Raw genomic sequence first — 23,601 nt, 5'->3', positions numbered from 1 at the left:
TGTCGGGTGTCCATAATGGATTCAGACCTTTACGCAGATGGGAACATAATTGCATTCTCAGTTCAATGTTCAAAGAATATGGAGTAGCAACGTACTGAGGAATCTGATTACATCTGCTCCCCATAGTAGTCTATGGAGAGGAAAGGAGGAGCTGCTGGAGGCACAGACATACACTCCACCACTGCTCAATTCACAGTAACTTCTCAGTACTGCTGTATAATGTCCTCCATGCTGCTGCTCCTGAAGGTGAGTGAGCAGATTCTCCTCTCCTTTCTGTGTGCAGTGTACAGGAGACTTGATCGCTGTTAGTGTCCTCCCACCAGCTCTGAGACTTATCAAGAAGCTCCTGGTAGACGCTGTTAGAATATAGTAAGATTCCTATTAGATCTCGATAACTCATCCTAGGACAGTTCTGACGTCCACTCTGGAAATATTGGACAGATAGCAGGAAGTTGACTTTTGTAGTCTGTACGAAAGCTTCCAGCCTTGGCCGCGGTGCCTGAGCAGAGTTGGCAGATGACTTGTAATCTGCATTTTGCCTATTGTTTTGATCTGAAACAAGTTAGGGAAAGCTGAGAAGTAGAATACATGGTGATGAATTGATTTTCCATCTTTTTTTTGATGCCCATAAATATTCAAGTGACCTCTGACTCCTGATATTTCCTGAACTTGTGCAGTGAGGTGTTTAACTCTAAGGGATAACCCCGATCTAGGGTAGATTTTTCTGCAATGTATTTTCAGCACTCCTATATCCTCCATCTATGCCTCCCCTCCCCCCACCCTTCTTTGAGAAGACTTCCTCATCTTAATTTTTTTGGGGGGTGGTTGTCATAAACGTTTAGCTCTCTATAGTAGTATTAACTCTCTGGTTTTACATGGCATCCTTGCAGAACAATGGAGGTCAATTTAAAGCTATCATCCTTAGGGACCCCCACCGATCAGCTATCTGAAGCAGCGCTCCCTGAGTGCCGGCTCCAAGTCACAGTCCATACAACGTTATATTCTTTGGTCACACGGCCTGGTCACAACTCAGTACCATTTAAGGGTGAAAATGTATGGCAGAGTGCAGGGTAAATCCTGAAGCAGCGCTTGAGACTGTTGATCATCCCGGGGGTCCAGATGTTGGAACCCTACCCATCTTTCATTGATGACCCATCCTAAAAATAGTTCATTAGTTATTTTTCCTGGAAAACCCCTTTAACAACTGTCCGATCATGGGGGTGGAAAAAAAAAAAGCAGTGAGTCTGTGCAAACTAGCTGAGGATTAGCGACAAGCGTCCAACCATGCCAGCTGCGAAGGTCTGACCAGGCCAATCTATTTTGGCCTTGCAAACGGTTCCTCACCGTCTTTCGGCCAATGAAAGTCTTAGTTGTTTGTCCAGCTCTGTACAAGGATGGTTTGGGTGACTTAGAGCGGCATCTACTCCATAATGACTCTCCATTCTGGCTTATAGATGGGAGATCTGGAGTGGGGACTGTGATGTCCATATGTCCACATGCTTCATGTGGACAATCCCTTTAAAGAGTTTCTCCAGTTAAAACTTAAGGTTATGTGGGGCTCTAGTCCACTAGCTAGGTATGGGACCTCCCTCACGGCTCATCGTTTATCGGTCACATAGCCGGACGCAGCTCAGTCCCATTACAGTGAATGAGCTGAAATGCTATACCAAGAACAGCCAATGCATAATTGTAAGTCATTGCAAGGGCCCGCTCATTGATTCTATTTTTTTTTGCTTTTTGTTGAGGTTTTTTGTGAGCGTGCCTTGGGGTATTTTGTCAGGTTTTCTGTGCACTTCATATCATATTATAGCTATATTTTAGTTTAAAATCTTTATATAAGTAATGTGTAGGTAAAGGCAAATAATCACCCCCCCCCCATGTCTATACATATCTTCAATAAAGCTGGTATAAGTGTTTCACCCATTCTTTAGTACGCTGGATCTTTTGCTTTACTCATGGCTTTGGACAGCAGGTTGAAGCTGTATACCTTGCACCCAGAATGACCCACCCTGAATTATATGTGATACAAGTCAAAACCTTACATTTGATTGTACTATCTTGTGTCCCATCCTAATTTAAGGGGATCCTATCATTAAAAGTCAATTTTTTGCGCCTTTTTTAAGGCTATTCTTCTCCTACCTTTAGATGTCTTCTCCGTGCCGCCGTTCTGTATATAATCTGTTTTTTGTCGGTATGCAAATGAGTTCTGTCGCAGCGCTGGGGGCGGTCCTACGCACTTAAACAGCACTGGAGGCATCCCCAATGCTGCGAGAGAACTCTCCAGCGCCGCCTCCATCTTCTTCAGGAACGGGCTCTTCACGGATTTTCTTCCGGCGGTGGCTTCAAACTTTTAGGGCAAAGTCGACTGCGCATGCCTGCCGGCCACAAGAAAATGGCCGCTTACAATACTGTGCAAGCGGCCATTTTCTTGTGGCCAGCTGGCATGCAGAGTCGGCTTTGTACTAGGCCCCAAGGCCTAGAAGTTTGAAGCCTCCGCCAGAAGAAGATGCAAAAGAGGGCCGTTCCTGAAGAAGACGGAGGCAACGCTAGAGAGTTCTCTCGCAGCATTGGGGACGCCACCAGTGCTGTGAGAGAACTCATTTGCATACTGACGAAAACCGGATTATTATTCTGAACGGCGGCGCGGAGAAGACATCTAAAGGTAGGAGAAGAATAGACTTTCTTAAGGCTATTCCTACGTGTTAGGGACAAAAAAAATGACTTTTAATGATAGAATCCCTCTGTTCTCTTATCTATACTTAAAAATAATCCATCCACTAAGGCCTAGTTCACATCTGTGTTTGGGCCATTCCATTCTCCTATCCTTATGAAATATGCGGGCAGAAAAGTCCATCAAGCAGAACTTTTCTTTCCACATTTTTCGTACGGAAACCACATGGACCCCATTATAGTCTATAGGGTCCGCAGGTTTCCTTAGGTAACCGCTTTTTTACACATATAGGTTTCCGTTTGGGGTGTCCCCAAGAGGACAGAAACCTGAACACAGATGTGAATCGGGCCCATGCCTAATAGTCTCATACTTACTGTTCTGTAGAGATTACTTCTCAACAGTCACCTTATTATTATTATTATTATTATTATTATTATTATTATTACAGGATTAGAATGACTTGTAACAACTATATATAATGGCACATGATATACCATTAAAAATAGGTGGTGGTGGTGGTGGTGGGGGTCCTAGAGGCCGGATTCCGGAGCAATAATTCTCGTCTTGGAAGTGATTTGCCGAAACAGCAGTAATTTTCCTGCAGGTTTATACAGGTTTCCGTGTATGAAAGAAGACTATCACCAGAACCCAGCATATGGATCCAGTCCTACAAATAGATAGGTTAGGGTCACCAGAACCAGCATATCACCCCAGCCCTGCAGATAGATAGGTTAGTGTCACCAGAACTCAGCATATAACGCAGCCCTGCAGATAGATAGGTTACTGTTGCCAGAACCAGTATATCACCCCAGCCCTGCAGATAGATAGGTTAGCGTCACCAGAAATCGGCATATAACCCAGCCCAGCAGATAGATAGGTTAGTGTCATCAGACCCAGCATATCACCCCAGTCCTGCAGATAGGTTAGTGTCACCAGATCCCGGCATATAACCCAGCCCGGCAGATAGATAGGTTAGCGTCACCAGATCCCAGCATATCAATACCAGCCTGCAGATAGATAGGTTAGCATCACCAGAACTCGGCATATAACCCAGCCCTGCAGATAGATAGGTTAGTGTCACCAGAACCAGCATATCACCCCAGCCCTGCAGATAGATAGGTTAGGGTCAGTGTTTTCCTCATGTGACTCGTTGCCTCTGTTGCTAAGGAATCTCTGTTTTTCTCAATATGTAAATGATCTCTTTGGAGCAGTGAGGGTGTTGTCTTTGCTCCAAAGAGCCTATTTGCAAATTCACTAAAACAGCGATATCTCGGCAACAGAAGCAGCAATTCACATGGGGAAACATTATATGATTCAGGTGACCCTAACCTATCTCTCTGTAAATATGTTGGGTTTTGGCGACAGGCTCCCTTTATATAAAATTGTGGCATATTTCTTCTTATGATCTAATATTACAATATTCTCCCATAGAATAAATACTTCTTGGGGTAGAAAACAGGGCCCCATATAGGTAACATACCATAGCACTGTAGGGTCCCTAATAAGGACTCAGTGTGCTGTCCTATAGGGTACATTAGCCCTTTAAAAACATTTCGTCCCCAGCTTACAAATATTACCTGTAAATATAAGACTCTGTCCACGCTTCCATTAGTTCTTTGTCCTCGGATTTTTATTGATTTTTGATGGTCAGAAAAGCGTGAAATCCTGTGTTAGTCTATCTAGAAAATATGCTTTGACATTTTGTAGCTTTATAAGGGAAAATGTCTTCCATGGGTATTGTACTGCCGCGTCCAGGTTATAGGCGAGGACTCTATTAAAAGTGTTAGGGCGCGTCTCACATCTGCATTGGATTCACATCTGACAGAAAAACTAGGGCTGAAGCAGTTATTGTTTATTTTCAGCTTTATAGGTTAAAGGGATCCTATCATTGGATTCCCTTTTTTTCTCAGTAACACATTCTTGTCTTCTCCCTCGTCGCCATTCGATGGAAATCCTGGTTTTCTTCTGTATGCAAATGAGTTCTCTCGCAGCACTGGGGGCGTCCCCAATGCTGTGAGAGAACTCTCCAGCGACGCCTCAATCTTCGCATGGAACGGCATCTCTCTGCGTCGTCTTCGTCCTGGGTTTCAATCTTCTAGGCCTTAGGCACAGCCGACTGCGCATGCCCACAGCCACAAGAAAAATGGCCGCTTACTCAATAAGCTTTGTACGTGGCCACAAGAAAATGGCCGCTTACACAGCTTACTGAGTAAGCGGCCATTTTCTTGTGGCCGCTGGCATGCGCAGTCGGCTCTGCCTGAGTCTCAAGGCCTAGAAGATTGAAAACCAGGACAGAAGAAGACGCAGGGAGATGCCGTTCCAGGCGAAGATGGAGGCGTCGCTGGAGAGTTCTCTCGCAGCATTGGGGACGCCCCCAGTTTTGGTTGAGGGCTGGGGCCCCGCCCCCAGTGCTGCAAGAGAACTCATACAGAATACAGAAGAAAATCGGGATTTCTACCGAACGGCGGCGCGGAGAAGACATCTAAAGGTAGGAGAAGAATAGCCTTTCTTAAAGGGGTTCTCCCATGAAAAGCATCCTATCTATACTGCTAGTTTATGTGGATTTAAGACTTTTCCTAAATACATTGCTTTATCAAAACTGCTTTGTTTGGCCGCTATCTTAATTTATTCACTTCATTGTTTACCCCTTCGTTTCTATGGCCACTGGGCTTATCTGCTCATTTCCCAAGTGACCTGCCTTCTCTCAGGGGGCGGAAGGGCTGACAAGCAACTGAGCTCCTCAGATAGGGGAGGGGGAGGTGAGAGCTCCAGGATTACTGTGTTGTCTATCTTCAGCTTTTCCACTTATCAGCCGGTTTAATTGAATTTGGCTGATAAGGGCTGAGATAAGGAGTCGTTACCTCTGTATGTAATGCAAGCTGACTCAAATCCAGCTCTGCTACATCAGTTTCCACATCAGCTTCATACTGTGGTAATGCATAGCAGATAGTAGAGCAAAAGAAACCCCGCCCACCAATGTGCCAAGAAATCCAGGAAGTGAAGAGAGCACAGAGCCTTCAGGCTGCAGAACAAGAGTTATGGGAATACCCCTTTAAGGCTATTCCTACGTGTTAGTAAGGAAAAAAAGGGTATCCAATGATAGGATCCCCTTAATGGTCTCTGTCTTCTGCCTTTGGTGTCCATCATGTGACTGATCCATCACATCCCATATGTGTCTGATCTCTAACTGGATATAACTAAAGTTTCATTTAACCCATTTCAACAACCACAGTGACGCTATGTTCATATCTGCGCCTGGTATCCGCCCTTTGCAAATCTGTCTTAAAAAACCATTGGATTTATCAAAAAATAAAAAAAACGGACACAAAGGGTTACACGGTGGATCTGTCAAAAAAAACAACAACAAACCTGCTGATTCCCCGCCACGTGTCCTGTGGATTCCTAGCTGAGGGCGGGATTCACACCGGCGCCTGATCTCCGTTATGCAGGTTTCCATTTTCTGTCGGCAGAAGACGCAAACCGGCATTAAGTGTCTGCCCTTGAGCGTCTTCTGCTCTCCGCGGCAAAACCGTCTTTTTTTTTTTTTTTTTTTTTACCGGACACAAAGTCCTACATGTCCGAATTTGTGTCTGGTTAAAAAAAAAAAAAACGGTTTCGCCACGGGGAGCAGAAGTCGCTCACGGGCGGACACTTTGCAAACCCGTTCAAATGAATGGGTTTGAAAACTGCCTGCCGGTTTCCGTCTCCTGCTCAGTTTCTCAGGACAGGAAACAGAAACCTGCAAAACGGAGACCGGGCACTGGTGTGAACCCGCCCTGACAGTGATTTGGGCTATTGGACGTGTACAAGGGGAATCCTTTTATCTTCCATGTAACCTTCCATGTTAGCATACCTTCACACAGAGCTTTTTGGAGCTGATTTTGAGGCAGAAAAAAATCCTGAAATCTGTTTAATAGAAGTTTTTCAGCTAGCAGAAAAAAAAGAAGCGTCCTGCTCTGTCCTCTGGCTATTTCATCTGAAAATCTGATCGAAATAAAAAAAATTTTTTTCCAAAAATTGCTTCACAATCCGCTTCAAAAGATTTTTTTCTGCCTGTGTGAACTTGCCCCGATGTGCGGCCTAATTCATTCACCAACATGCTCCTAGTCGCCTCCTCTCCCCCTATAGTCTCCCATTTCTTAATATTTCGTGATGTTACACTTGAATTATTTGTCTATGACGTCACCAGTGTTCTCGCATCTTCATCTCTCCTTCTCTTCTACTGTTGTGCAGAGAGTTCGTCCAGGAAGACAAAGTCTACTTGGGATGAGAGTAGACAGGAGACCTATGGTAAGCCCGAGTTGCGAGCGCGGCCTTTTTGTCACCTGCACGTGCGTTGCTGTTTTCTCTACTTCTCTCTGCGTTTTGCATGGCGTTCCTCACCTATAGGGTTGGCTCTGGGGGCCTTTGTTCTGCAGCCTAAAACTTCAAAGCATGTCCTTCTTGTAATCCGCTCCTGTAATCTGCTTTCTGGTACCGCTTGGCAACTTTCATTGGGCTCTGAAGGAATCAGCGCTTTCTAGAAGCTTTATCATCTTTTGATCACTCGGAGTCTTTGTGTTTTCTGTGATCTTTGTTCCTGCTCGTAGTGTTTTAGCTGTTTAGTTGCGGTGTATATATTCCAAAAAACATGCTCAATGTAAATTTTTACGCTCTGCGCACATTGGCTTTGGTTACTTCTGCCACTTCATCGGAGCAGAAGAATGGGAATAATGGAAGTGCTGGATCTCTGAAATGTCCGATAGCGATGGTGCATTTGACCAGACAAGATGGTGCTTGATCTGTGCGATTTGTGACAGAATCTGCAACCAACACTCTCCAATACAAATGCGAATACAGTCATAGATCATAGATTCACTATATTGTTACACCAATAATTTGGTGCCGATTCCGCCGCGTGAACATACCCCTAATAGTTGAGCCACGGACTCAACTATTCTCAATGAGAGGATTTTCTCACATCAAAATCTTCAATAGTGTTTTTTTCTTTAGGCGCATTGGTATATAGAGATATCTGTGCAAACCCGTACTTTGTTTAAAGGGATCCTATCATTCAGATGGCATTTTTTGTCCCTAACACGTCGGAATAGCCTTAAGAAAGGCTACTCGTCTCCTACCTTTAGATGTCTTCTCCGCGCCACCGTTCCGTAGAAATCCCAGTTTTCTTCTGTATGCAAATGAGTTCTCTCGCAGCACTGGGGGCGTCCTCAATGCTGCGAGAGAAATCTCCAGCACCACCTCCATCTTCTTCAGGAACGGCTTCTCTGCGCATCTTCTTCCGGTGCTGGGTTCAAACTTCTAGGCCTCAGGCAGAGCTGACTGCGCATGCCCACAGGCCACAAGAAAATGGCTGCTTACACAGCTTACTGTGGCCCAGGCATGTGCAGTCGGCTCTGCCAGAAGCATAGAAGTTTGAACCCATCTCTGGAAGAAGATCCAGGGAGAGGATGTTCCTGAAGAAGATGGAGGCGGCGCTGGAGAGTTCTCTCGCAGCATTAGGGACGCCCCCAGTGCTATTTGAGCGCCGAGGACCGCCCCCAGTGCTGCAAGAGAACTCATTTGCATACAGACAAAAGCAAAAAGTCGGTGCGGAGAAGACATCTAAAGGTGGGAGAAGAATAGCCTTTATTAAAGCTATTCCTACGTGTGATCGAGAAAAAATTTGATTTTAATGATAGAATCCCTTTAAATAATAAAAATAATAATTTAAAAAAAAAATATATATATATATATATATATATATATATATATATATATATATATATATATATATTATATATAATCATCATTTATTATTATTTTCAAAGCATTCGGTCTACTGGCATGTAGCAATATATCTCTATATACCATTGCATTACACCTTTGAAGCTTTTATACAGAGAAAATCTTACCAAATATCTGTATTTAGGACACCCATCTCCTACAGAAGGTCCTGGCTTTGAGACTTGGGAAAGGTCTCCATAGACTAGAATAAAACTTTAGATTGAGGCGAGGGTAGGGTTGTATTTAAGGTTTTATTGCTTGCATTGAGCAATCTTCACATCAAGTGTGCTTGACTTCCATTAAAGGAATGTCTCACGGAGTCATATTCTACCTATAGACGTAATAGAGTCAAGCCTATACAGTAAACCTGTCTACAACTCCCCCAGCAAAAAACAGCTTATCGTCTGGGGTTTCAGAAGTTTAACACTTCGTCATCATTTTATCAGGTTCCTAAATCTGAAATAATGCCCCTGAAAAGGCTCGTTCACATGGGGCAAGAGGTGGGCTGATTCTGATGCCGAATCCACCTCAGACTCCGCCAGCATTTAGAGTGGGTCCAGGCCAATCCACTAAGTCACAGCTCCAACTCATCTGTGTCCTCTGGACGCACCGAAGTAAATTATGGTGAAGCAGGGAGCTTGGAAAAGTAGGAGCAAAGTAGTCATATCACTGACATTGTGCCCGACGCTCCCTCAAGTCTCTGAGAGGAGACAAAAGAGAACAGGGAAGGGCGAGTGTTAGGGTTCGTTCACATGGGGCAAGAGGGGGCAGATTCTGATGCCGAATCCACCTCAGAATCCGCCACTTCACAATAGAGGTCTATGTAGACCGCTAGCTTCCTTTTTTCCGTGAGCGGTATGTTCCGGCGCATGGAAAAAAGAAGCGAGCTGCCCTTTCTTCAGAGTCAGCCCCGGCGTCCACCTCGCGACAGTACCCTCCGGACCAGGCCCATTCATTTGGGCGTACTCAGGAGCGGGAAGCTGCGACAATCATGGCAGGCACATTTTGGTCCTATACTGACGCGACTTCCGGCATCAAAATCAGGACCAACATACACGGCCCTGTGTGAACTAGCCCTAAGGGGACATTCGCACTACCATTGAGAACGTCCATTGATCTTATCCTCCATAGAGGAGAGCAATGGACTTGGACAGCGATATAGTGATGGGCAAAGATGGAGCCTCCTTATGGTGGATGAGACCAATGGCCTTTTCAATAGTGTGAACATACCCTTAGTATTATAAATTCTGCATTGTAACACATGGCAGTGATACTATTAAGCACTGTCTAATACCCCCCTCCCTTCCCACTTCAGGTATATGAATATTCAATGGGGGGTTTCCATTCCTAATTCTTAAGTGGAAGAGAAGTCGCCTGTGGTTAGATCAGCATTTTATTATTAGACTTTTATTTTTGTTCTTGGAGTTTTCGGCTATTTTTATAGGATTCCAGCTGATTCTCATTTCAGTTTTAGTAGAATTATAGAAGCGTAAATATCCCATCTCACGATCACTCGGATATGATATCTGCATCACCGGGGCCATCAAGTTCTGCCGGGAGTTAGAGTTTTTGATCGATGGAAAGTCACAGGTTGTGTCAGTAGTATGTTGGATCTCTTGTACAAAGGATCCTACCACCAACATTAAAATCTAGTAAGATCCCACCATACCCATCTACTTTCAGATGACAACCCCTACATGATAGGTAATGCTTTCCACAGACAGAAGGCATCGACTATCGCAATCAAATTTTATGGCTAAAATCAGTTGAAATGGGAAGAATCCGCCATTTTGGTCCACTTTAATCATGTGTTCGGTCAGCTTTAGGCTACGGACGTTTAGAGTGGACATGTTGATGAATTTCTGGTGGAAATTTTGGCAGCATGTTCCGTGAAAGCAGCCACCACCAGAGCCACCCAAAACTGTGTTTTTTTTGTTTTTTTTTTGGGGGGGGGGAGGGGTGGCACACTTTTAGGAATCCCCATAAAGGTCCTTTGCCTTTCTGATAGTACTGGTTGAACATCCATAGTGCAGGTCACATCACGCTGCATATTTTAACCTCTGCATGTGTATGACCATGAGGGTAGCTATTGGCGGTGCAGAGGTTACAATTGGGACTGGAGCCTTAGGGAGACCAGATGACCTATGTTAAGTGGGGACCCTGTTTCATATTTTGCATTGGGGCCCGGGAGACTCAAGCTACTCTGTTTTTTGTCATTTGGTGAAATCTCATCCGCCATGTTTCTTGTGTACATTGCACCAAGTTATTGTTGCATCCGAGTATGCCCCATGGGGTCACAGTCCATAGAGGCTTTCAGAAAATATCAGACCCTTTTATATTTTTCCAGACATTGTTGCACATAAAGCCAAGCTTTATTTGTACCAGTTATCCCTTGGGGACCCAAAAGACGGAGGCGCTGTCCACTTAAAAAGTGGTTACACGCTGAAACCTGAAGACACTGTAGACTATAATAGAGTCTTGCCTGTTTTCCGCCATCGGAGAGAAGAGTCCTCCTTGCAGGACTTTTGTCTTTGCTGATTTTCGGTGGATTCAGTGGCAGAGTCTACTACAGAGACACCAACACTAGTCTGAATCCGAAAAAAATAAATAAAAAAAAATTATAGTAAGAAAATTTCAGACCTTCCCCTTCCCTTGTTCCACATTCTGCAGTAGTCTGAACTAGATGACACTCTTTTGATTTGACACGTTGCTGTCACACCGATGACCTCACCGTGTGAAGATGACTTTGTATTTGATCATCTCTGAGATGTTTCCGCAGCTTGACCGGAGTCCTCGCGTATTAAGTTGAGTTGACTGGACATGACCGTGAGAGCGCCCGTACACGTCACGGTGACATGCTTAAGCTCCGACAAGGGCTGTCAACTCTGCAATTTTATATAGACAGGTCGGAGCCACGAGGTCTATAGAATTGTATAAAAGACAAGATTGTGTCAAGGCGCAGAACTGAGGAAGGATGGAAAACGTTACACCATGCCTGCCATCTATTGGGGCAGGGTTGGACTGTCTTTAAGACCTATTCATACGCTGCATTGGTTACAATTTTACTAACTGATGTCTAAGGAACGTTTATTTATTAGGGCTTTGTGTTTTTTTCCTTGGGGGAGAAATAGAAGGGTCCTTTCTGTCTGATACCTGTGTATGCTTTGCTTCCCCCCCAAAAAAAATCTCTATAAAATTTTGCTTTCCATCTAATCAAACTGCCGCATATTCGCTTTGCAGTAAAAAAACAAAATACTTGCACTTCTAGAACACCTTTATTTCTGCAGCCTGCCTGAACTTGTGTTATGACTGGGCGGCAAAACTTTCCATAATACCATAAAAGTCTATTCAGTGAAATCTCTTTTTTTTTTTTTTGTTTTTTCGCTTTGCAAATTTGCAGGAATAATAAATCGATTTCTCCACATTGTGTGAATAGACCGTGCGCGTAAAATACTGCAGTATTTAAAGTGTAAATCCCATTTTATTTAGTTATTTTTTACTATTGTGTCGGGGGTAGTTGGTGAATATTTTTATAATATACTTAATTAACCTATATAACTTTCCTTTATTAGAAAACAGGCTGTAAGGTTTCCACTAGTAATGCTCTTAGCATTACCAGGTAGAATCTGTACCTTACACCTGTACTTGATGCTGTTGCAAAAGGGGTCGTGGTCACTTCCCATGGCTGTATCTCCGGTGTTATACTAACAAGAATCCTACATTTTTCAAATCAGAGATACAGCCATTTGAAGAGATCACCCCTTTTGCAAATGTTACAGTTCTACATATTCAAAGTACAAATGTATACTGATTTCAGTTACAGGGTTGGTAGGGAGAATTTTACAGCCTGTTTTCTATTAAAAAGAAGTTAGATAGGTTAAGTATATTACAAAAATGTTCATTAAACACCTCCCTACATAATGGTAAAAAAGAGGTTACGCCTTAAATACTGTGTGATAATGCTTCAGATTTTCTTGCATTTTGGTTTCCATTACATTTCAGGTTTGTATCATAGACACCATCCAGATTCTACCTCTTCACAATGATCGCAGGATTGTGGAGTGAGCCTTGGGGGTGTACAGGTCACAACGGAAGAATTTGGCATTGATTTTTGAGGCGGATTCCTGCTCCTAATCCGTTCTAAATTCCATCCTGAAACTGCTGCACATTGTCCTGCTCAATCTCGCCAGGGATTCTGTGGCCAATTCAGCCCACAACGCAAGACTTGCCACTGTATAGCCCCAGTCATCTGAGTCAACGGCAAGTGAAAGCTGGGTCTGAAAGTGGAGAGGACGTTGTGGCAAAAGTCTGCCTCAAGTTCCTTTTTCAGCTTAATTTTCCTAAATTCCTCCCAACTCCCCCAAGGCTCCTTATTGGTAGAGGTGAGGGTGTCATCTGAGGTGACTCCACCTTCCTGACTAAAATTTTACTAGGAAGCTGTGGAGTATGGTGACCGATTCACCAATACTAGTCTTTAAGGTTAAGTTGACATGGGCTTTTTTGGTTCGGAACCTGAGGCGGAGGCCGTCTTAGGTTCCGATCCAAAACCGGGTAGCCGCGACGGAAAGCCGGTACACTGCATCGGCATCCAAGTGCGCACTCTGCTCCGGATTAGGCCCAATGAATGGCCTTGTCCGGAGGAGGGAGTTTCTTAAGACCGAATTGCGAGACGACTCCACCGGAAGAATGAATATCTTGCTTCTTTTTTTCCGGGAGCCATCTTTTTGGTCAGGGGATACGGCCTCAAAACCCTGATCAAAAAACTCTATGTGAATTTACCCTAAGAGTTTCATTGTGGTGGACCTTCTCATGTTGGGTTCGGTTCACATCTGCTCCATCACATTTTCCAGAAAAAATACCACGGCATGCTATAAAATTATAGACACCATAATGGAACCTGAAGGACCTCCTTAGAAGTCGGTGTGGTCCTTTGGGCACTGTTGGTGTTAGTCGTGTCACTGATCTGCAAAAGCTTCGGTTCCGGTTGTCTGAAGTTACGATGGAACAGAAACGTCCAATGTGAACCCAACCCAACCTGCTTTTCTAAGCCTCTTGTTTCTCTGTTGCCCCCGTGTAACACTCTGACTCTTCTCCGTGCAGGTTTAGTTCAACGCTGTGTGATCATCCAGAGAGATGACAATGGCTTTGGGCTGACGGTCAGCGGTGATAACCCCGTCTTTGTTCAGTCGGTGAAGGAAGGTAAGCCCACACGATCTGTCTTCAAGTTATCTCATTGACTTTCGTCACTCATATTTCTTATTATGATATTGTTTCTTTCACGTCTGCCTGGGGATATTATTATTTTCTATGGAAGAACAGATGTTATCAGATTAGCGGGGGTAGTGCGAGACGCGTCTCTGGGCCCGGCAGCGCTTTCCTTTCCTTTGTAAGGTTTATTAGGCGTTTATTCGCTATAGCATGGCTTTATTATACATGCCTGCAGTCGAAAACAGTAAAACTTTTTTTTCTTGAGATTTGTCTTGGTTGCATTTTGGGAGGTCGACTTCTGCCTAATATGAATAATGAAGGCGATTGTGTGCACCCGCATTAGTGCTCTCCGGATAGACATCCTAATATGTACTTAATGGAAGACGAAATGATGTATAATGCTATAAGCCTACTGTACGGGTCCTGCAGGTGTCACCAGGCGTGACCATAAATCCTAATATAAGCTCAATTACAATTTGGTCCCTGAGCACTATACTTGGGACTGCGGGGTCATCTGTTTATGTCTTGTTCGTAATATTCCTAAGAAGTATATCTACTAAACTAGATTAGGTGTATCCATTCTGAAAGGCACCACATGTCACTTAGTCAGATGACATTTTCATTTTTTTTTGGCCCTTTGACATCTACTGACCCTTTTTCTCCTTTGACATTTGTCATTAATGGGGGTCCTATGTTATATGGTATTACTGAACCAGATGCTTGAATCTTTCAGAGGACCCTTCACCAGCTCCAGTTCTTAGTCTCTGTTAATAGCTGCTGCTCCACTGATTCCTGCACAGTTGGAATTATTTCTCTGGCCTCCACCATTCCTGAGCAGTCAGTGCTGTTAGTTTTGGTGCCTGATACTATTTAGTCTCTGTACTGTCAGGTGGGCGGTGTCAGGCAGGAGCAGACAAGGGGTGTGAATTTGAACTCGGACACTGGCTGCCTCCGGTTCGGGCTTTGAATCACGTTCCCTGCTTGACATCGCCCCACTGATATTACAGAGTTTAACTAGCACATCAGGCACCAAAACTACCTGCACTTGTTGCTCGGGAATGGTGGGGGCTAGAGAGAAAATTCCAACTGTGCTGGAATCGGTGGAGTAGAACCTATTAACACATGCTAAGAACTATAATAGAGGAGGCGAAAGGTCCTCTTTAACAGGGTATCGCTTTTGCGATATACACTCCGTCTCTAGTCTGACTCGAGGCAACCCAGCTGATCAGGAGCTGCAGCATTTGCCAAGAGCTGCTACCTATTCATTGTTTACATTATTGCAAGATTTAAAGGGTCTACTATAAATAAGGGCCGCCATTTTAAATCTGTGGTGGTACCCGTGCTGATCAGCATGGTGCTCATGTGAGTACTGTAACCTCTTCATTGACTTTTTCCTTTCGTTGTTTTATTTCTTTGTTATTCTAGTGACAGTACTCAGACTTCTGTGTGTATTGCTTTGTCCCATTTACTAGAACTACGACGCAAAACCCAGAACAGCCCCTATAAAATCTACTGTGATCTCAGTACAGACCTTGCACCCCGTAAACAACAGACTGTATCGCTCCCATGAGTACCACACCTGATGGCGGGAATGTGACAAGCCAGACTTCCTCCGATCTAAACTTGGCGGCTTGTCTTAAGAATAGACCATCAGTCTTAAAAAGTTGGATAACCCATATAGTGTTGTAGTCGATATATGTGTATACCGACTCTCAGACGTACTATTAACCTTAATATGGAACCTGTGATCTTGGTGCCATTCTTTAAAGGGAACCTGTCAGGTCAATTTGGGACACTAAACCACACCTACTTGTACTTGTACAGCGAGCGTTTACTGTCCCAAAAAGAACCTTGATACTTACCAAGAAATGAGTTATAAGAGTCTCATCGGACTCCTCTCTGGTGCTCCTGGAACCTGCACAGTTCCTCAGTTAAGCCAAGGACGTACATCCCTGCTTTACTGCGCATGTGCCGGAGGTACGGCGCATGCTAACTGAAGCCAAGATGTACTCCTTCGGCTTCAGTGAGGAACTGCGCAGGTTCCAGGATCTCCAGAGAGGAGTCCGATGAAACTCCACTGGCGCGTTTCTGGGTAAGTATCAAGGTTCTTTTTTTAAGACAGTATACTCCCGGTATATAAGTACAAGTAGGTGTCGTTTAGTGTCTCAAATCGACCTGACAGGCTTTAAAAAATGGCACCAAGATCACAAGTTCCATATTAAGGTTAATAGTATCTCTGGCACGGATGGTTTTATTATAGGGCGATTTGGGACACTAAACCCCCCATCCATAAGGACCTGTAGGTGGTTTAGTGTACGAAATTGCCCTGTCCTATATCAATAATATCCAGCCAGGGATCAGTTTGCCAATTGCCACTTGTTTATTGAGTTCTGCTCATCATGGCTTCCACCATTACCTAAGCCATGACAAACAGATCCTAGTGGATTCCATAAACTCAGAGAGGAGTCTGTGAATAGCGCAGTCTACAATCTACACTATTCTTGCACAAGCAGGAGTGACCAGCAACATTCTCAAGTATCAGGCACAAAAGTCACAAAAAGTTGGTCACAGGTCAGATTGTAAGATATTTTTCTTGCAAGAAGTGTTATAAAAAAATACCTGCTTTTTTGCCACTGAAATGCTCATCCTATTATTCCATCATTGTTCTCCTTTATAGATGGAGCTGCCATGCGAGCCGGGGTGCAGACAGGAGATCGTATCATTAAGGTAAAATCCAAATATTGGACCACCCCCAACAATAGGGGCAAAGATACATTTTTATACTGAGTTGTCCTTTTACAAATGTTCCCAGAAACCTGATTGATGGCAGGTCTTGGGCATTTATTACTAGAGATGAGCGAGTAGTGTTTGATCGAGTAGGTATTCGATCGAATACTATGGTATTCGAAATACTTGTACTCGATCGAACACTACTAGCTGTTCGAAGTTTAAGGTTCGATGCAGAACCAGCGTTTATTGGCAGAATGCTATACATTCTGCCAATCAGCGCTGGTTCTTCTCTTACCTTTCTGAAGTCTTCTCCATGCTGCGTCCCCACATCTTCTTCTGGGTGGAATTCACTCTGCCTAGGCATCCGGCCTAGGCAGAGCCGACTGCGCATACACGCGCATGCGCATTCGGCTCTGCTCAGGCGTCGGGCCTGTGCAGAGCCGCACGCGCATGCGCAGTCGGCTCTGCCTAGGCCGGATGCCTAGGCAGAGTGAATTCCACCCGGAAGAAGACGCGGGGACCCTGCGCCGGGAGAAGACTTCAAGCAGAATCCAGCCCGACCGTCACTCGTGGATTTGGTAAGTATGATTTTATCAAATTTTGTGTACCCCTGAAACGAGCATTTCCCCCCATAGACTATAATGGGGTTCGAAATCCGTTCGAACAGTCGAACAGTGTGCGACTGTTCGAATCGGATTTCGAACCTCGGACATTTTAGTGTTCACTCATCTCTATTTATTACTCTAGAAAACTTGAGCAGCTTCTGACTGGTCAGACAGGTCATAGATTGTAGAAGGATGGGTTATATCTGGGGTTATACCTTCTTCAGGCTCCCAAAAAGTGGTCACTGATTTTGGTAGGACTGGGCAATCTTCTATTGTGTTCATATGGCGGCAGGTGGAAGATTTGGCAAGGGTCCGATGTAGCTGCGATTGTGTAGGGACACACCCATCTGGTAACACCCAGTTGTCAATTAGTTCATAAATTTAATAATAATAGTAATAATAGAGGAATAGCACAACACAAGGTACCAACAAAAAATGTTCCAAAATTGTAATTTTATGGGAAATAAAATATTTACTGAACCGAGACCTGTCGGGGGAGGCGACGGATTCTCTTTAATGGTGTCTTTTAGCTTTCCATTTTCTCTTTCAGGTTAATGGGACCCTGGTCACACACTCCAATCACCTTGAAGTTGTAAAGCTTATAAAGTGTGAGTACTACCGAAAATGTATAAAATACATTAAACCAAAATTACCAATCCCATGTGAGAGTATTTATGGCTGGTACAGCAAATTGCATGTTAGCATAGTCATTAGATGCAAAATCCCAGTCCTAGGACTAGGAATTTACATTGCAGCCCTTGTTAGCGTTACATTTAGCTTGCCATAAATGCCTGGATCAGAGAATATACCGTCTGATTATTTTGCGCCTGTTTTCGGTCTTAACGTCTTGTTGTTCTTTTTATATATACAGCCGGCTCCTACGTGGCTCTTACAGTTCAAGGCCGACCTCCTGGATCTCCACACATCCCTTTATCTGAGAGCGATCCCTTCTCACCTTTGCACATGTCCCCGCTGAATCATGGATACGGTCCCTTAGAACGAATAACCAGCCCCATATTAATGGGGGTTAGTATTCTGGAGCTTTTATGTTACAGTATAGAGTGTTTTGTTGAAAAAAAATTAATGTTAGCAAATTTTGGTAAAATTTTTTTTGTCTGGGTAAGCTGGACGAAAGTTATGAATTTACAATTTTTAAGATTTCCGACCAGATTTCCCAGATATCCTCCATACAAATCCATTCTCTGTTCAGCCAAGCATGCATGTGTTTCTGAGCCGGGAGAATCGCTGCCAAACTCTTTTTGGAGGTGGATTCTCGTCCTGAGAACAAAAGGATCAAACATGTTGAAATTCAACTGCCCAATCCTGTTCTTCTCCCAACATTGGCCATCAGGGATAATCGAAAGGCCTCCATACACAATAGATGGGTTTGGTGGACAAGCATCTAATATGTCAGCCAGTGTTTTACTGGGCATTCATTTGATCTCCCCCCTCTCCATTATACAGACCCTTTAGTACGTGTCACTTTTGGAAAAACGGGAAGAAACCAAAATTTGACAAGCCAATGGTAGAATACAGATGATGGTATGATAGAATAGAACACAAGGACATATTGTCACTGCTAGTTTTTTATTCAAGGGGAAAAGTTTCTCAACATTTTGTATATTCTCATTTTTTTTTTTTTTTTTTTTTTTTTTTTTTTTAAATTTATTTTTTGACATAATCTGATGAAGATATCAAAACCTAATAATCCCATGTCCGCTTCCAATGCTATTCCCGGTTTAGGAGTGTGACTGGATATTGTAAATCATATCATACCACTACATTTATGCCACCTCTGTACTTCTTGTATCAGGAGGAGAACAATATTGTGCACAACCAGAAATTAGACATCCTCAAGAAAATGCTGCAGAAAGAAAAGGAACAATTACAGGTTGGTCCTGGCCGAGGTGTAGAAGATGCTGAATGCTTCTTGTCTTCCATTCAATTGGGCTGATTTTTTTTTTTTTTTTTTTATAGTCATCCCAGGAGGAATACAACAGTTCACCTTCAACACGGCTCTTTAAGGATATCCAAGACACCAAGAAACACATACAACAGCTTCAAGAACAACTGTGTAAAACCAAATCTCCCACACAGGTCGGTACTGACCTCGAAAGAAAGTAAACGCTGTGGACCCCATATTATGTGAAACGCGTCAGGCCTTAGTAGTATCACCCAGCATTGAACGCTTAGATCATGCAAAGCTCTAAATTTTAGGATCAGCCCCTCCCTCTGGAGCTTGACTACCTCACACCATTATAGTGAATTATGATAAAGAAATTCCCTTTTAAAGGGAGCCTATTATTGGATACCATTTTTTTCTGACTAACATGTAGGAATAGCCTTAAAGTCTATTCTTCTTCTACCTTTAGATGTCGTCTCCGCGCTGCCGTTCAGTAGAAATCTGGGTTTTCTATGCAAATGAGTTCTCTCGCAGCACTGGGGGCGGTCCCCAGCGCTCAAACAGCACTGGGGGCGGTCCCCAGCGCTGCGAGAGAACTCTCCAGCGCCGACTCCTCTGCCCGCAGCCTAGAAGTTTGAACTCAACTCCGGAAGAAGATGCACAGAGAAAGCCGTCCCTGAAGAAGATGGAGGCGTCGCTGGAGAGTTCTCTCGCAGCATTGTGGACCGTCCTCAGTGCTGTTTGAGCACTGGGGCCCACCCCCAGTGCTGCGAGAGAACTCATTTGCGTACCAAAGAAAACCCGGATTTCTACCGAATGGCAGCACGGAGAAAACATATAAAGGTAGGAGAAGAATAGCCTTTCTTAAGGCTATTGCTATGTGTGATCTACAAAAATTTTGATTTTAATGGTAGAATCCCTTTAAGTAGAAGCTGTCCTGACTGTCATCTTATTGCCGTAAAAAGAGCGATCATGTCCTCTGACATTGATGATGATGTATACTTATTTATTGATGACCTAGGATAGGTTGTTCCTCTTTTGCATAGAGGTATGTTCTTGCAAAAGGTTGTTCGTGAGCGGATGAGACGAATACATATACTGTATATGTATTGTTAGGGTAGGTCCTCAATATCTGATCGATGTGGGTCCAACACCCAAGACCCCCACAGATCAGCTTCTAGCACCAGTGTTTGCCTTTCACAGGCCCGTGGAGTGATGTTTATTCATCACATTTCCTGTTTGCAGCATAGTCCCATAGATGAGAATGGGGCTGAGCCGCAACACCAAGTACAGACATTATACAGCACTCATTTGAACACTGTGATGTCTTCAAACAGCTGATCTGTAGGGGACCTGTTGTTGGACCCCTACTGATCAGATATTGATGACAGAAAACCCCATGAAATAATGTGCAGGATTACAAAGAGTCGCAGTCCACAACACAGATGTGTCCGTATAAGAAAGCTTCTCTCTTCCTATCTGCAGCCGGGATAATGTACTATTTCTGTTGGCAGATAAATGAGCTTGATACGTACGCCTCTGATCAAGAACGTTTCGATTACATCATCGGAGATGGATCACGTCCAAGCAGTAATGTTACAGATGTGAGTAATGGGCATTGTGCACCGACGTGAGCTCATCTTTTTATCAATGAATCCAGGATCTAGTTTTTATTGCTTGGAATATTACTTTTGCTTTCGGTTTATAGGTCACTTTGGTTAATTATTTGGATGATTTTAAAGGGGTTATCCGGCACCCAATTGACTTTTCGTACTGATGACCTATCCATGGGATAGGACAACACTAAGTGATGTGTCAGGTCCAACACCTGGACCCCGCACGGACCAGCTGTTCTAGCAGCCTTCAGGTGTCGGAAGCTGTTGGTGGACGGGGAGCGCTTGCAGTGCCGCTCGTATACTAGTAGCTTTTGGCACCCATAGCCTACTAGAGCCCCCATAGATCACATACCGATGACCTATTGTGTGGCTAGGTTAGCAGTATGAAAATTCGATTTGGGTGCCTGAAAATCCCTATTGAAGTGTAACTTTGTAAATGAAGGATGGCTTAGAGCTGGTAGTGTCCCCCTAGGTTCCTTGTTTAACGCACGTGCACATATATATGACAGCTATTTATTCTGTAGAGGAAGAGCACGTGCCATTCACAACTGCTGCACTGCCCCCGGAGGACTGGCTGCCTTATCTACGGAAAGGACCAAAGTCCAGTAATAAAGTGTATATCTAGATTATGTCGTATTCATTTCCGCAAAATTGTCCTTTCGTTTTCTAAATTAGAGGATGCCGTATGTCTTCTAGCATGTAAGCCATTGCATAGAAGACCTGGGATCTCTGGAGCCAGAGGCGGTGGGGTGGGTTATTACTGTGCCAAGGGGCATTGGGGGTTTACGTCTGCACTACATTTGGCCTATTTAGGATTAAGACAAATGGAGTACTTTGGTTTTCTTATTGGTAACGTATATTGTTGTGTGCTGGATTATTGCCTGCTCTGTCCACTATTGCTTAGGCCCACGTTTATCTTTGCAGAGCCCTTGTGGACAAAGAGAGAAGAGTTTTCTGGAGGAAAGCCCTGAAAAGAGCGAGTATCTGGATACAGTACGTATATACGGCTCTTACTTTTCCTGCAAGTTATCCTCAGTATTCATTAACTCTTTCACAATTCTACACAATTATAGTGGTGGCTGGGGGACGACCGCATGTGGCCAAAACCTCCCCTGTGGGGGTTCATGACCACACATTGTTTCTGGTAATACCTCCGCATTGTGTTGTGCCTCCATGCTTGTGGTCACTGCTATGTATAAACTTGCCTCAAAGGGCGTTTAGAAGATTTTTATTTTGAATCCCTATCCGATTCCCAGCACCTCTACTGATCAGCTGAATGCACTATAGTGAGAGGTGTAGCCTTCTCTTAGAGGCGGTGAACTCACATCCTCCAGTCATGCAGATCGTCTGCAGCTACCCCTACATTTAAAGGGGTTTTCTCATGATAGGGATTAATTTGCAAATCAGTGGGTTCTGACTGCTCAGACTCCTACTGATCAAGGGAATAGAATGAAGCGGTGATCGGGCAGAGCTCATGTCACTCTATTCATTTCATTTGGAGCGCTGAAGAACAGCACTGTTATCTCTGGTGCTCCCATTGAAGTGAATATAGCAGTGCACATGCTACCCCATCACTGCTCCATTCTGTACGGAGGACAGAACTACACCGCTGTTCTGATCAGACCCCACGCATTTGTAAGCTATTCACTATCCTATTTTAAAGGACCTGTTAAAGGACTTGGCTGCAGTACCATCTCTTTCCCCGTATCTATCTATCTATCTATCTATCTATCTATCTATCTATCTATCTATCTATCTATCTATCTATCTATCTAATCTGCTGGGGTACCTGGTGTTAGACCCCTTTCGATCTGTTATAAATGACCTATCCTAAGGATACATAATCCGTATCATTTACCTGGATAATAGATTGCTTCAATGCGGATTTGGACAAAATCTGGTGCATGCTGTTGCAAGCGATCACATCCTTGCTTTTTTTCTGCTCCATGTGATTGAGGTTCTGCCCTGTGCATTACACTTTGTTGTGGATTTTGCCAAAATGTGACCTAACTATGATGGAAAGAGTCACAGCAATCTACCAGATTTTGGATTAAAGGGTCTTTAGAAATGACATGTTCATACAATATCCTTTATTCCCCAATTGTAAAACTTGTTTTGTGCCGTTCCTCTGTTAATCATCATGGAAATTTATGAATAATGTTACCATTCTGGTACTGGGCACACTAACCAATTGGTGGATTGCCCATTTGTTAAGCATGTCCCGTGCTTTCATTACATGGCATTACATGGCTCATTCCCTATCAAGTAAATGGGGCGGAGCTGCAATACCAGACACGGCCACTATACAATGTATGGCATTATGGTTTGTATTAAGTGAAAGGTCCGCAATCTTAATCCAAATCCTTCAGTCTCTTCAAAGATCTGATCTGTTAGGGTCCCGTTTTTGGTTACTTGTTTAGGACGCTATCATACCCTTATTTACAAGTGGGTTCTGTCTATTAGTTCTGCCGAGGTCTGTGGGATTACCTGTTTACTTATTTGTGGTCTCGTCGTCTTCTTTTTTTTTGAGGATTCTCAGTCCAGTATGGGCAGTCCCTCTGCTCGCATTGCACATAGTATTATTGGTGCTGAGGATGAAGACTTCGATGCTGAACCAGAGCAGGTAATAAAGGACATGGACAGTTATGGCGGCGTTCACACCCACCAGGTTGGTTTTATACTGAAGATCTATTGACAGGACAAGACATTAGTATCCGATGAATGAATGGGGGGTCTCATAGTGATCAGCTGATTCGGCTGCATCCTGCTCTGCTACTGCTCAAGTAATTGGCGAAAAACTGCAGTTCCCTGGCACCACCACTATACAGTAGATGGGGCTGCAGCACTACACCTATTACTTGCATAGGAGCAGAGCTGCTTCTAACACCATCAGGGTTCAGCTGGATCAACTAATGGCTGTGGGGTCCATGTGTCCCCCCTAATGACCTACCTTGTGGTCCTAGAAAACCTCTTTAAGGCTAAGGCCCCACAGGACGTTCTAAAGCGCTGCGGGAAAAACCGTGGCGGGAACACATCGCAGTTCTTTTTGCAGCGCTTTGAACAGAAAGTTCACAGTTTTCCTCTGGACTCTCTGTTACAATTCTA

At 43.9% G+C, this 23,601-nt stretch overlaps 1 protein-coding gene across 3 annotated transcripts in view; it reads left to right on the top strand.

Annotated features, from left to right (window-relative positions):
- The window catches only part of ARHGEF12 (Rho guanine nucleotide exchange factor 12), a 113,433-nt gene that overhangs the window by 24,746 nt on the left and 65,086 nt on the right, over positions 1-23,601 (top strand). For all 3 annotated transcript variants that reach the window (XM_075277600.1, XM_075277599.1, XM_075277598.1), the window contains 10 exons: positions 6,905-6,961; positions 13,535-13,633; positions 16,320-16,369; positions 17,528-17,585; positions 17,849-18,003; positions 18,791-18,868; positions 18,955-19,074; positions 20,395-20,484; positions 21,421-21,489; positions 23,027-23,119. In XM_075277600.1, coding sequence (XP_075133701.1) covers positions 6,905-6,961; positions 13,535-13,633; positions 16,320-16,369; positions 17,528-17,585; positions 17,849-18,003; positions 18,791-18,868; positions 18,955-19,074; positions 20,395-20,484; positions 21,421-21,489; positions 23,027-23,119 — 869 coding nt within the window. The remainder of the gene's footprint in view (positions 1-6,904; positions 6,962-13,534; positions 13,634-16,319; positions 16,370-17,527; positions 17,586-17,848; positions 18,004-18,790; positions 18,869-18,954; positions 19,075-20,394; positions 20,485-21,420; positions 21,490-23,026; positions 23,120-23,601) is intronic.

Source organism: Leptodactylus fuscus, chromosome 6 (assembly GCF_031893055.1).
Source record: "Leptodactylus fuscus isolate aLepFus1 chromosome 6, aLepFus1.hap2, whole genome shotgun sequence".
In the NCBI taxonomy this organism is placed as follows: Eukaryota; Metazoa; Chordata; class Amphibia; order Anura; family Leptodactylidae; genus Leptodactylus; species Leptodactylus fuscus.
Note: the sequence above shows the minus strand (reverse complement) of the source record. Positions and strands in the feature narration are given on the sequence as shown.